At 36.6% G+C, this 14,244-nt stretch overlaps 1 protein-coding gene across 3 annotated transcripts; it reads right to left on the reverse strand.

The window, feature by feature from the left end:
* Positions 1 to 559: 559 nt before the first annotated feature.
* LOC135608340 (uncharacterized) lies at positions 560 to 13,335 on the reverse strand. Of its 3 annotated transcripts, none has more exons than XM_065101086.1 (7): positions 13,182 to 13,335; positions 12,386 to 12,540; positions 6,018 to 6,119; positions 5,232 to 5,924; positions 3,197 to 3,249; positions 2,532 to 3,114; positions 560 to 2,301 (listed from the first exon to the last, which is right to left on the reverse strand). In XM_065101086.1, the coding sequence occupies exons 2-7, from the start codon at positions 12,491 to 12,493 to the stop codon at positions 847 to 849; spliced, it is 2,994 nt and encodes a 997-aa protein (XP_064957158.1). In that variant the 5' UTR covers positions 12,494 to 12,540; positions 13,182 to 13,335; the 3' UTR covers positions 560 to 846. The 3 variants fall into 3 exon arrangements, with proteins under 3 accessions (XP_064957158.1, XP_064957159.1, XP_064957157.1); XM_065101087.1 differs by having other exon boundaries at positions 2,541 to 3,117; XM_065101085.1 differs by having other exon boundaries at positions 2,532 to 3,117.
* Positions 13,336 to 14,244: the final 909 nt, after the last annotated feature.

Genomic DNA, 14,244 nt, shown 5'->3' on the forward strand with positions numbered 1-14,244 from the left:
ATCGTCGATTAAAACAATATGATCAGTGAGTAATTGCTTTAAAGGAATTTAATTTATATAATTAAAGTAATTCAATTAGATATAAAAACTCTTGAAAACCTGTTCCAGATTATACTCGTGCAATTGCAGAAGTGAAGGGATTTAAACTTAAAATAGCTCTATTTTCAGAATAAAAACAATATTTTCTCGCATTTTTTCTGACAAAAAAGGAGATTTAACTATGGTTCGTAAAAGAAATAAGAATGTGAGCTTAGTCGGTTGAAACTATTATAAGTGAGAACCAATTTTAACGAAACAAAATTAAACGTCTTCTGCTTTATCGTAATTTGAAGCTCTCTAAACGCTCTGATAAACCAAATAATCAATCGTGCAGCAAATCAAGAATCACAGGCTTCTCTTAAGCAATCATTGAAGACAAAGTATACACAAAAGATTTCATATCATGGATCACAGAATCTTACTGAATTCATGAAGACCGACAAGTAGATGCAGCAAGCATACGGCAAACATTGTTTCATTTGCTTCGTGCATGGGCTAAGTAGTTGTAGTGAAGAAAAAGTTATGACAACTCAACCAATCAGCAGCATTTTCCTTCTATATTATATAAGAACTGAAGCAATATTATAAGTCAACTATGGAAGATTCAGAGAGGAGGATGCAGATCTTTAAAGAAGAACATTGAAGGGCAAGAAATATAGCACGTCAAACATAGAAAGCAGAACTTACAGCTTTAGAACGATACGCTGTACAAATGACTTGATGGATAAGCTGAACTACTGCACAGGCATGACAAAACAATGTACAGATGATCAACTGTGAAAGCCGGTTGATTCCTCATAGAAACAGTTACCACCTACTGCTCTGATCATCTGATATGGTTTCCTCGGATGATACATCGCTGTCGATAACCACCAAGTTACTCGGCCCAGTGGGATCAGGACTTTTGTTGTTTAGATCCAAGACATGACTTGGTCCAGAACCAGCATTAGCAGATGCCGGTTTCAGTGGGGTCAATCCTAGATTTGGTAGTGAGGATAATCTTTTCTGCAACAAGGTATCATCCACCGATACTGAGTTATCCAACACCTTTACCCTGTTGGCATGATTACTAGAGGCCTTGCTCTTCCTCTTCAATATTCCCCGTCCACGGGGATCTTTAGGCAGAGCAGTTTCCACGGCACTTTGAAAAGCAGTAACTCGCTCATCATAATTAATAATGCTTCCAGGATTCAAGCTTGAAACTCCAGAAGGCAATGGCAAACTACTTCGCCTTTGAGGCACAGTCAACACTTCTTTGAGCCAATGAGGGAGAGTACTATTTGCAGAAGATCTTTGTTCGTGTCCTACTCTTTCAACTGATTTTTGAGGTGAAGTAGATGATTCGCAGTCATACCTGGTGCCTTGTGTTTTGAAAGCATTCTGATGTCTGATGTCTGCCCTTGGGTTAACAGAACCTATGAGGTTACTGCCTATGAAAGGACCTGCCATTGAATTTCTAATTCCGTGAGGATTAGCTATGGATAAACCTGATATATTGGGTACTACATTTTTCTTGGTGTTTTTCTCACTCTGAACATATACATCTCCAAGAGAAAGTTTAGTTTCTGTTCTCTGTGTCGGAAATTCCAAATATGATGAAACAACTTTCTCACAATACAAATTCCTACCTGTTGCTTTTCTCCAGCATGTGTCATCTGTTCCAAGAGGCCGTGAAAGATCTAATACTGAAGGTCTTTCTGGATGATAGAGTGTACCATTAAGAAGCTTAATTTGTTCTTTATCCCACTGCAAGGCCAAGTCTTCTGCAACCCTCGATTTTAAGAAACATAATTTTGGATCCCTTAAGATATCATTCCAATTGTTTAATCCGTGTCTTCTCACGCCAATCCAAAGAACATCTAATTCTTCTTCTGACCATTCATCTGAGAACCTCTTAAAGTTGTCCAGCAAAGAGCTTTCTTTTGGCATCCGTGAGCCATTCATATCATTCTCACACACCTGCTTTTGTCTGGATACAGATGCATTCTCACCCATGCTGTCCCATCTGTGTTGCCTATTGTATCCCTCAACAGTGTCCTTGAAATTCAAATCTAATGGCAATGGCATACCTCGGATATCATTCATGGAAACACTAAGCACTTCAGAATTCAATATAAGAGACTGATCTGCAAAATCAGTATACATAGAGTTGTGTGATGCCCTCTCACGCTGTTGTTTTTCATAAATAGAGTTATTTGACTTTGTCACCAAGGGTCGTTCCTGTAATCGGGATGCCCGATCAATGCATTCTCTGGATACATCCTGCAGTCAAGTTACAATACAGTATTTTTACATCTGATAACATAAATGGAAAGAAAAAGATATTTAACTAAAAAAAATTCAATACAACAAGAAACCCTGTGGATTAATATGAAAAGATAAAACACAAAGATCAATATTTGATAATTACGATGGTTTCAAAGCCCAGAAAATTATAGAAGAAATTGATGCAACAAGAAGATGAAATATTCAACTTCTATGCTAAGCTTCACCTGATTGACCTGAATCTTTGTAGATGAATTAACTGGGTAAGCTGTGGAAGCCCTTCCACTTGATGCTATTGTGCAATTGGTACTGTTTTTATTAATAAGAATGGATGACTTTGTTTCTTTTGTGGTCTCCTGATGTGATTTATCAAGCGTTTCCATCCACTGCAATCCTTTGGCTCGACCATCAGTTTCCTCATCCATCCTACCTAGAGCACAATTTTGAGCTGATGGTCTTTGTGACTCCAGAAAGTTCTCAGCCATAGCATCCACAAGTGGTCTAGTTGGGTTTGAGCTCGTAAGATGAGTTGAAACCACTGGGACAACCAACAGCTCCGCCCCTCCTACATGACCTCTCTCCTTTGTAAATAATTCATTTCCCTCTTCCCCTCGTATGGATGTCCCAGTTTTGGCCATCTCTGATTGCTTGCTTTTGTGTGTAGGGTCTTTGCTTAAATCACTTGTAGGCATCCCAGTGCATTTATCAGATTGACACTGAAGAACACGTTCTGAATATTGTAAAGAAGTTGTACCCTGAGGAGCAACGTCTGGTTTTGGTTGACATGGTTCTTCGCATTTGTCTGCAGTGCTACTAATAAACACAATGGCATTTCACTTTAAAAGCACTGAAACAAAGAAGACAGAAACAAGAAGCAAAAAGAAAAATTTACCCTTGTCCAGAAAGCTTAGGCCCTAGCCCGGCATCTTTATTGACGTCATGCATCTACCCAGCACATACAACAAATGTTCAGTAACAAGAAATATTTCGGCACAAACTCAAAGAATTTAATGTCCATAAAGGGATGAAGTTTCCATTCACCACTCATTAACTGAAAAATTAAGAAGTCCTTCAAAAAAATATAAGCAACATAACCATAATATTTTCTGTTAACAAGCATGTACATGCAAAAGAATCAAAGATGCCGTATTAGTTCCTAAACACAGGTAGACAGTGATAGACAGCCATTTTATTTTCTATTCGAATTCCAAGTTCCAACAAGCATGAACATGCAAAAGATTCGTTTTAAAACATGTAGTAACCAAACTCCAACAAGCTCTTATGTCCTGAACTACACATCAGACCATGAAATTTAACATGGTGAAGATTTTTCATTTCAATTCTTTTTTTATGAGATGACCATAGAAAATGGCTATCAACAAAAAGCATCAGACCATCTTCAGAGAAAAAAATTATCTCAAGTCAACATGCCGGTTTATATGGTAGAAGGAACACATCAAGGAATTTGGCATAATGACGTTTTCATAATTTGAACTATGATGCCCAGCCATAGTGGAACTGGAGCCGACTCAAAACTGCACCATGGGCAAGTCTAGAGAGTATTCTTAGTTTGCTGGATCTAGCCTCACAGAAGGATGAAATAGTCAATACTAATTATAGAATTTGATTTCAACCTCATCACTAGTCACTGGCACAGTTTCATTTAAGTCTTATTCTCTTACTCTTCTTGCATAAGTAATTAGTCTAGAAAAAATTGGATTCTAATCAACAAGTACGAAGAGAATATATATCATATACAAGAAAGATGATATCAATCACAAGGATGCTCCAGATGTACTGTGTACCAGCCAATTGTGTTTATATCAAGCAGAAATATGAGAACTAGCCACAACCTTTTTTATCTATAGATTCTATACTACTTACTTTTGATGACTTGGGAGCAAATTCTAAACATAGAACCACATGGAATGGGAATGGCAATATAAGTTAGAAAAGGAGCACAATGTTATTAACACAACCCAACAAAGAGATGAATAACTCAGTTATTTCAGTGACAATAATCTTAAAAGGCTGGTTTATGGTTAACAAACTTTTTCCTTACATGGGCTGTAACAAATTTAAACTCAAAACTATATTTTCAACATCGAAAATTTTTATCTTTGCATTAAGATCCTACAAGTCGATGTGGGGAAAGATCCATATAACCAACCAAGAAGTTTGTAAGTTATGGTTTTTTCTTCTTGTTCTTGAAGATCTCATAGGGAGACAAGCAAACCTGAGAAAGTTAAAGGTGGGCACAAGGATTGTTGTCTTTTTGGTCAGTATGGACACAAGGGAGGAACTTCACTGGCGAATGCGATTTTTTGTTCATAGATGCTGATATCCTTGCATAATTAATTTTTTTTTCTAATGATGATATTTGACTGAAATTTTTTTCATTCATAGATGACTGATATTATTGCATAATTAAATTTTGTTCTCTACCATAGCCAGAATCTACAGAATAAGCTACTTTGTGACACTTTGATGTCTAACACAATCAGAAAAACTTTTAACAATATATACACATACATATGACGTTCAATGGTGACTAATTTTCTTGGCTTGGTTGCATTACTGTAAAATAAAATCTGAGTAAACATTATCAATATTCAAAATACAGCTTTTATCATTGAAATCATTTTGTACAATAAAATACACTGTTATCTTTCTGAATATTCCACTTCTGTCTATAATTCTTAAAGTTTCATGATCAAAAGAACCTCTTTAGTTTTGATTTTTGCTTAGAATTCTACATATCTTAGCAATAATAATTGCTAGTACACATTAGATCATAGCCCATAATTCTGTAAGTAACAAGAAAAAGGCATATAACAGGGTTGGCAGAGTATGATGCAAGGTTTTCAAATAGTAATAAGTATCAGACTTATGCTTTAGAGAGAGAGTTAGTAGAAGTCAAAACCCACATCCTCTTGAAGAGCATGCAGTCGGCTAGGCCCATCTGCTTCCAACAAGAAAGTTGAATCTGAACATCTACAATTATTTCCTAATTCATGGCTCCTAGAAGTCACCATTGAACTCTGCTTGTCTTCAGCACTTGAATTCCTTGTGGTTGATGAACTGACTACATCCCGTTTCTTTTTCACTCTTCTACGAAATGTAATTAAGAAATTCTTAGTGTTCCCTTTTGGATACTCATCATTCAATATTATTCCACTTCTTTTATCTGAACTGACTACCATGGAGGCACAGTCCTCTGAGAATCTGGAACTAGTATTCCTTTCGGTCCAAGTTTTCAAATGCAAGGAACTTGATCTTCCTACAGTCTCCAAATTTGTTGACTGAGATCTCAAAGTCTCTTCAACAACTCGGCACGCAGAACCAGATTCTATACCCAAGTCATTTGCGGATGCCCGATTGACTATGTTCTCCATAGATGGGTCTACTGGGGAGGGGCTTCCATTCCTAGAGCTGATTTCAGATGGTCCTGAACTCGAAAGCACTTTTTGGGTATGCAGTTTGATTGCACCTGTCTCAGATTCCCCAATACTTCTGTTTTCTGTTGTTTTGCCAGTCTGATAAGATTGGTGTTGTATAGATATCTCGGAATCGCATCTTTCAATACAAGGAGGGCATAGCCACCTATCTTCAGATACATTCTACACATAACAAAGGACAAAATCATCAGACCAACATGTTTGTATAATGAGAATATCCAGAAAACATTAGACACTAGTAGAGTACTAGTAAACCTTCAAAGAGGAGTCAATGCATCGAAGATGATAGCTCCCAGAGCAGCTATGGCACACCAGCAGATTCTCATTTATGTCAACAGAACCACACCGAAAGCAATGCTGCAATAATGGCATGAAATATGAGGATGTATTATTTCATACATATTTAATGGTGAACAAAATCAAGCAGGAGGAACAAGAATCCACAGGTTACATATATATATTTAAAGTAGGAACCTTTTACTGGAAGACTATATTACACATCAGAAAAGGACAGCCTAGCGCATGAGGCTCCCACCAATGTGGGGTCTTGGTTCTGGCAAATAATTATATAATGTTTTGTTCTTTTCCAGTAACTATAACTCACATGCACTCCCTTCCATGTGATTCACCTCCATCACCATTAAATTCCCCCATAAGAAGTATCTGATCCTCTAATACACTTCAGATTTTTTCCATCTAAAATATCTAGCTTCATTTGTTAAAGCATAAGCACAAATGACACAATTATCTTTTGAACTCTTAACATCTTATTTTGAATCTCTATCAATGGCAATCAACTCCATTTTTTCTCCTTTTCCTTTTTACCGACGTTTTGTCAATTTTTTCCGTCCTCTTATTTTCCACCAAAATAATTATACTGAGCACATATGCAAATCAAATAAATATCAGTATTATACAGAACCCTTGTCATAAGGGAAACCAAGGGAGAAAAAACTAACACATCTATTAATCTTTTAGTCGGTGCTAATTCATTATCACCAAACACATCTGAAAAAGGTATGTAAACTACGAGAGTTTCTCCCCCATCAAATGAAAGATGTTTCTTCAAATGATGTCTTTAGATTACATAAAAGATATATTTTTTCCTTTTCATTTCAGCTTTTATGCTTCACCTAAACTGGTATATACTGGTCCAGGCTAGAATTGGAATGTGAAACATCCAATTTTTTAACAGTCCATATTGCTAAAGAAGGTTTATATTTTCTTTTCTTTTTACATGTTTAACCATAGTACCACTCACGATCGGGCCTCTGTCTCTTATGCATGATTCCCCTTCTTGCACTATCTGCCTCCACCAGTCCATTATCATGACTCGCACCACCTCTGGCCCATTGATTCATCCCATACTTCTCTTCTTTGTCGCCCCCTCCCCTCTTGTCCTCCCCCCTTCCCTCCCCCATACTTCTTTGCACCATAGTATGGACTGGTGTACCATGTGTTGGTACACCAGCATGAACCAGACACATACCGATCGATAGCTGGACCTACATGGGTTCAATATGCTAAATATAGAGCCTTAAAGAAAACTACAACTATTAGATCACACTAGTAAATATAAATATAAATGCATAAATGGAAGAAAATCTAGGAGACTAGGAACATATATGCAGTATAAGGTAATGCATATTTTTTGCATGCCTACCCACATCATTTCATGGCATATCTACTGGTGCAGCATGGAAAGATATCTATACTTCCAAGAGTGACATGAGAAAAATATTAATGGATATAGAAACTCAGTTTACCAGTCCAATCTGGTTATTAATACTTCCTGTAACAGATATATTCACAAGAACAAACTAAAATCCTTGACATTACAGGTAAATATATTAATCCAGCAACCTATCACACAAAAAGGAAACAGGTCTCAGATTTCTAGGTGCTTAGCTCAATATCTGAAGATAGAACATGTTGGAAAGAAAAACCCAAGTTATCAAATTTATGCTCAGCTGCTAAATTCTATCACTTTCAAAACTAAGGCGTGAACCCAAATCCTAATACAGAATCTTGTTCAGAGACTTGGATTTCATTTCCATATTTATTCTTCACAAGGAGTCTACATCCCAGAATTGTTTCAAATCGCTGCCCATCCACTTGAATCTAAATTCTCAACTTAGTAGGTCCACAAAAAAGCAGATGAAGCTGCTTTAGGCTATATGAGCTCTAGATGGTAATGTGGTTTGCCAACCTGGTTCTCAAGTTTTATGAAGCCACAGTCCAGCTCAATCATAATTTTCCAATATACGGATGATCAAGCAAAATACTACTAGTTCTCAAAGAGACACTGTTTTGGCATCTACTATTATAAAGTAAGCCTTAAAATATAGCAAAATAGTGTCTCAAAGAGGTGGCAGCAATTAGAGGTCAAATAATATAATGAATCATTTAACAAGTGTTTCCAAATACCAAAGAGAAATTAAAGGGAACGTACAGCAGTATTTTGAAAAGGCACCTGAGTGCACAAGCGAGGCAAGGCGAGACCCGAATGCCTCGCACAGTTGCCAAGCGACGCGCTTCAGTGAAGCACTGCTTGAGGGCTCGCCTAAGCCCAAGCAATGGGTGCCTTGTCCAAGCGCCCGGTTGAGGCGAGCAATTGAATCAGGTTGAACAATAATTTAGTTGGTTCAAATTCAATCGAACCAACTAAGCACAGCAAATAGTAACAGTAAACCCAACCCACCAGCCCCCCTCACCCCGCGGCGCGCGCGTGACCCCCGACCCATAAACCCTAGGTACATCAACGCCCCAACTCACCTCTGGTCCCGCCGCCTCAGTCACTGACGCACAAGTCCGACGCTTCCTTTGCCACTAACAAATGGGTCCGAAGCTCCCACTGCTATAACTTTCGCACATAGTTACCTCCACCATCGTTGCTTCTGTGTGCAGCTCCTTCCATCGACGAGGGATAGAACCATAGCTTCCTCCGCCACCGACAGATATATACGAAGCTTCCTCCACCCCCCGACATCACTATTCGCAACTTCCTCTGCTGTTGTCCGCAGCTTTCTCCATCACTGTTGTCGTCGTTCGTAGCTTCCTCCGATACCATTATTGTCGTCTGAAGGTTCCTCCATCAAAGTCACCCTCTCCTTCCCCGCATTCCATCGTCAGTAACTCCTGTTCTCCCCCACTACAGTTATGACTACTGTTAACAGTGGATTAAATATTATTAACAGTGGACTGTTAATCCTTAACTAATATTAAACTACTATTACGTGTTAACTATTGTTACCATATAATAAACATTGGTTTGTTATATATATATAATTATGATGAAAGAATTCATAGGCAATAAGAAATTGGTGAGATATATTGACACCCGATTTGCTACTTCCTTCTTGAGATTACATAATGTGCATCGTCAAAAGCACAACCTGAGAAGCATGTTTATCTCGAAGAAATAAGTGACAAGCAAATGAACACAAGAAGCAAAAGGAAAGAGGATCGATAATATCATCTTAATGTCGTCCTTTTGGAATCTTATAGTTTATACATTAAAGATAATGAGCTCTCTTGTTCAAATATTTTGATTGATAGAGAATGAAAAAAAGCCTGCAATGGAATATATTTACGAGGCTATGGATATAGCAAAAGATACAATTTAAAAATCTTTTAACAAAAATGAAAAGTATAAGAACAAATTTATAGTCATTGACGAAAGATAGGATTGTCAACTTTAGCGTCCATTACATATAACAGGATATTATTTGAACCCAGAATTCTTTTATAAGAACATCTTCATTGAGTTTGATACAAAAGTTGTAAATAGGTGATATAAGTGCATTACAAAATTGACTCCCAGCCTTAAGGTGCAAAATAAAATCATACACGAATTATCTTTATATAAGAATGTCAATAATCTTTTATAATTCCCATGGCAATTCGATCTTAGACAACTACATCCCCAAGTATTTATAACTTTATATAATTAATTTATATATAATATATTAATAATAAAGTTAAATTTTGTAACTAAATGGTGGAGTCTATTTGAAAATTTCATCCTGAACTTGCAGCGATTGACTATCAAAGTTCTTAGTTTGACTTATAGTGATACGAGTTGTGAGTGAAATTAGAATGTCTTTAAACATGTAAGCATATAAGAATATTTTTATTTCAATTAATCTATTCTTTTTTAAATAGATGTATTAATATATTGTTAATTCATATGATATAACAGATTCACATAAAGAGAAAAAATCAATTAAAGCATCACGATTATATGATCTGGTTTATAAAAAGTATAATCAAGCATTGAAGACTCGTTATGATTTGCGAAATGATATTGATCCAATTTCTTTACAGGAAATTAATTATTCAAATGAGTAGTTGGTAGGAGAAATGGGTGCGAACTTGCAAGATGCCGAAGATGACATTGTATTTGAAGATAATAACTTAACATGGGGAGATGTGACAAGAGCTTCAAGTGTTGAAAAATTACAGACATATACAAGGTAGATGACAAAAGCAAAAATGACTACAAAAGAGGAAGAGAAAGATGAACCCTATTTTATGAAGATGGATAAGAAGAAGAGGAAAGTGATGATATGTTTGAGAATGCTGATATTGACTATGATGATAATTGAATTTAATGTAAAACTTTATTATTTTGAATCTTTTAGTATTTTTGTTATTAGAAGATAAACAATGTGACTTGAAAATTTAATATATTTTTATTTATATAATCATATTTATCCATTGTATTATATATTTTTATATTTTAATATACTAGAGCATCTTGCTTTGTTCGACCTCCAGCATTTTGGGTCCTTAGAACCTAGTGCTTTTAAAAACACTAATGTATAGCTAAGCTTGCTAGAACCAACCATTACTCGATCATACCAACACAAGAATGTAAAGCAAATGATATTGTGCTAAGAAAATAATAATCAGTGGTCCATGCCAAACTATATGACAACAAGTCATTCAATAAAGAAAATTAACAAAAAAAAAAAATCCAATCAGCAATAGGCTCAATCAGATCAAAGATGAATCAATTAATTCAATTCTAAACCAAACATAGGTTGTGTTGCTTAAAAAAAGTCCACAAAAATATAACTGTGTAACAAGCATTAATATGGAAAAATGATATCATATTAAATCAGTAACGTAATCCAATACCAATTATGTTTTTATTCACTAGTAAAATAGACTAATGTAACTAATCTTTAAGATGTATGGAGATATTCCTTAAGAATTTCATCAAGTTCCAGTCATCATTTCGCAAAATTATAAGACTCAAGTATCCTAACAGACATGTACCAGCATGGATGGGTTAAGATAGAAATTCATTGTTGAATACTATATAAATTATGATGGTATGCCAACCCTAGCATAAGGATTTCATCCAACACATTGAACGCCAAGAGACTTTCCCAAAGTAATAAATTTAGAGAGAGAACTACGTCAAATAATTTTAGGAATCATCACATCAAACACACCAGAAACAAAACTTTTTTTATTGCAAATCTAAATGGGAAAGACAGGATTCAATCCTTGGACCTTGCTATCAAGAGTCAAGGTCTTTATCAGCTACACTAGCTAGCATCATCAAAATTTGTCAGATAGGGTTCCCACAAGACAAAACTCAGCGGCAAGAGCCTCTTGCACCAATCTGCCCATTTTGTTTTACTTCCATGTATTAACTCCAACTCTCTAATTGTGCTAGTTAACTTACAATTCTTTCTGATTGCCTCTCTTACAACCAATAGTGGTTTCTTGCTTAATAGAATATCTTGAACAGTCATATTCCTTTTTCATCCAACTGGTAAACTTGTTGCTCTTAACACAGAAAAAAAAAAACAGCACACAAGATATCTATGCACTTGCAATCCATTAATTTTTAATAGTGTACATTGCACTTGCCCGATCGCAGAGTCACTTAAAAAAACAGAAATAACGCTAAAATATGTACAACAAAAGGCAGGAAAACAAGGGTAATCTAAGATCAATTGCTTCAAATTAGGAATGACAATTATTTGCTAACTCTTTAGACAATTTTAATATATATTTCATCCAATTGAAATTATATTTTGAAATTACATTTCTACTTCCCATTGTAACACTTCCACAATGCAATCAAATCCAGCTCTTGTATCCATAACTAGCCAACGATAACTGTTGAAAATTAAGAACATCAAATATTGGATGCATACAAATAAATTTTTTACTTAGAAAAGTCTTGTACATCAGGGTACCAATCGCATAGTTCCTCGTTTAATCCATCCAATCATCTAATGACAAATTATGTTTGTATCCCTGGTAACAACACGCTAAACTCAATAGGTCAGTTCCAGAAGTTGTCAAACATACGCACAACTTGTAGCCAATTTCTAATACTACAAGCAAAGTGAGAAACAAAATGTTCTTTTCCATACAAAATTAGCAATTTATCCAATAAGAAAACAACAGTTTCCATACAGATTGAGTAATTTATTCAAATAGGTTTTACTCGCTCAATTAAAAAAAAGACAAGAAACCATAATTTATCCTATTAAAGAGACAGATATTGTCTATAGCGGGTTTTCCTCATAGCATATCAATATTTAGCTTCTGCAGGATGTAGAAAACTCAATATTTTTGGGTAAGAAATTAAAAGATACCTCCCCCACAGTCTTGACGGACGAATCAGCTTTGACAACATTAGCAGGATTTGCATTGGCTGAAAAGCGCTTCCGCTTGTAAGTTAGGAGCACCTTGCCGCTCATCATTTTTACTGAATTAATCACTCTCTTTCAAACAGTAAGATCATAGTTACCTACAGCACATGAAGAAACAAGATATCAGAACATGTTGAACCTCTGGATGCTCAACGGCTTAAAAGTCATGCATAGACACCAAAAAAAAGGTCAAATTTTCAAGCATATAGCTGAAATTTGACTGAAAATTTCCCGTATCAACATAATTGCACAAAACCTAATATGCAAGGCACAAGAAGCATGACGCATGTGTCAATCCATTACCACTTCAGGATCACTGTTCACTCCTGACCTATAGCTAGAACCTACCCTCAAGAGAAGCCTTGTTGAATTAAAAGCGGAGCCACGGTGAAGACCAAAATCGAAGACAATTGATCACAAAAAAGGAAACACACTGAATCCAACAAAACAAAATATCGTAAGTCCCAACCGCCAAAATTCGAGAAAAATTACGATGCAAAACATTTTTTTTTCCAAGGACATGAAATCTAAGCTGCCTACGGTGCTGATCCCCAACAAGAAACCATGCTGCTTCCACTTCCGCCCACTTTGCCACATAATTTCACTGAAAACCATCAAGACTGGCAGATAAACAAGGACCGCGATCGAAATCGATGCTCAATGTACGATCGGTTCCCCCATTCAGTACATTAAGAGGGGGAAAGAGCAACTAATCAGAACAAATAACAAGAAATCGCACCAGCGAATCGAAGACCGCGCACCATCAGCGCCGTCGAGCGGAACCGATAGCGAAGACGAGAGAGGGATGGGGAGGGTAGGGGGATAGATTGGATGGCTTGGGGGAGGAGAAGGAAACGCCCCGGTGCTGCCTCCCTTTCTCGGTTTTATTTCCTTTTCTCGGAGCGAGCGCGAGGTATTCGCGCAAATGCCCCCACTCGATGCGGTCACGTCGCCATTGGGGCGATGGGCTTTGGGTCATTTGGAGAGGGGGAGTAGCGGCTGCTGGCTTCGCTCGTCTTGCCTTGCGAGGCGTTCGAGGCGTTTCGGTCCAACCGCGGCCCAGCGACGGCGACGTGTCCCGAACGAACCCAATCCCATGCTATCGTTCATTGCTCCCTTTTTTGCTCTTAACGAAGATGTTAAGTGATAACACACGTGATTAGATGCCACAATCTTTGCTATCAATAATACTTTTTTATCAAATAAGTTAACTAATATTCTCTTGCATTATTTGATGTAAAATCTTTTACAGATTTCTCATGCCAACAACGATAGAGAAGATGTAGAAACCATACGTAAGGTTCATCGAAGAACCTTCGTATTTTAGGCGTAAAAATTTATCGGATGAGATTTCATATTGAAAAAAGAGATGATGGTTTCAATTTTGATTTGCCAGCTAAAGTGAATCCTAATTGGAAAACAAATATGCACACACTAAAAACATGGATCACCATATAAGAATATTTTCTTCATCTGTAATGGACATTAAGTTTAGTAGAAATATAAGCTGAAACATCTCATACGCAAAGGCTGATATGGTTGTGTGCATATTTAGTAGAAATGTAAGCTGAAACATCTGTCCTCTTACATACGCATTGCTGCATTCATGACACAAACTCCATATTTCTGTGTGTGTTGAGGACCCAGCCATTAGAGTTACTGATACAGCAAGCAAGCTTGGTAGGCTAAACCCTAACTAGTGTAAGAGGACAGATTACAAGACTCTTCACTTGCTACTGCATGTTGCTGAACAAGAATAAATGTCAGAGACACTGCTAGTCTCTTAATCTCTAGACACAATA

This window comes from Musa acuminata, chromosome BXJ2-3 (assembly GCF_036884655.1).
Source record: "Musa acuminata AAA Group cultivar baxijiao chromosome BXJ2-3, Cavendish_Baxijiao_AAA, whole genome shotgun sequence".
NCBI classification, from domain to species: domain Eukaryota; kingdom Viridiplantae; phylum Streptophyta; class Magnoliopsida; order Zingiberales; family Musaceae; genus Musa; species Musa acuminata.

Excerpts from the sequence above, each read along its gene's own strand:
- LOC135608340 (XM_065101085.1), bottom strand. The coding sequence starts at position 12,493 with ATGATGAGCGGCAAGGTGCTCCTAACTTACAAGCGGAAGCGCTTTTCA. Across the intron at positions 6,120-12,385 it reads CCGTCAAGACTGTGGGGGAG|CATTGCTTTCGGTGTGGTTC; the intron begins GTATCTTTTAAT and ends CCATTATTGCAG. Across the intron at positions 2,302-2,531 it reads CAAAGATTCAGGTCAATCAG|GATGTATCCAGAGAATGCAT; the intron begins GTGAAGCTTAGC and ends ACTTGACTGCAG.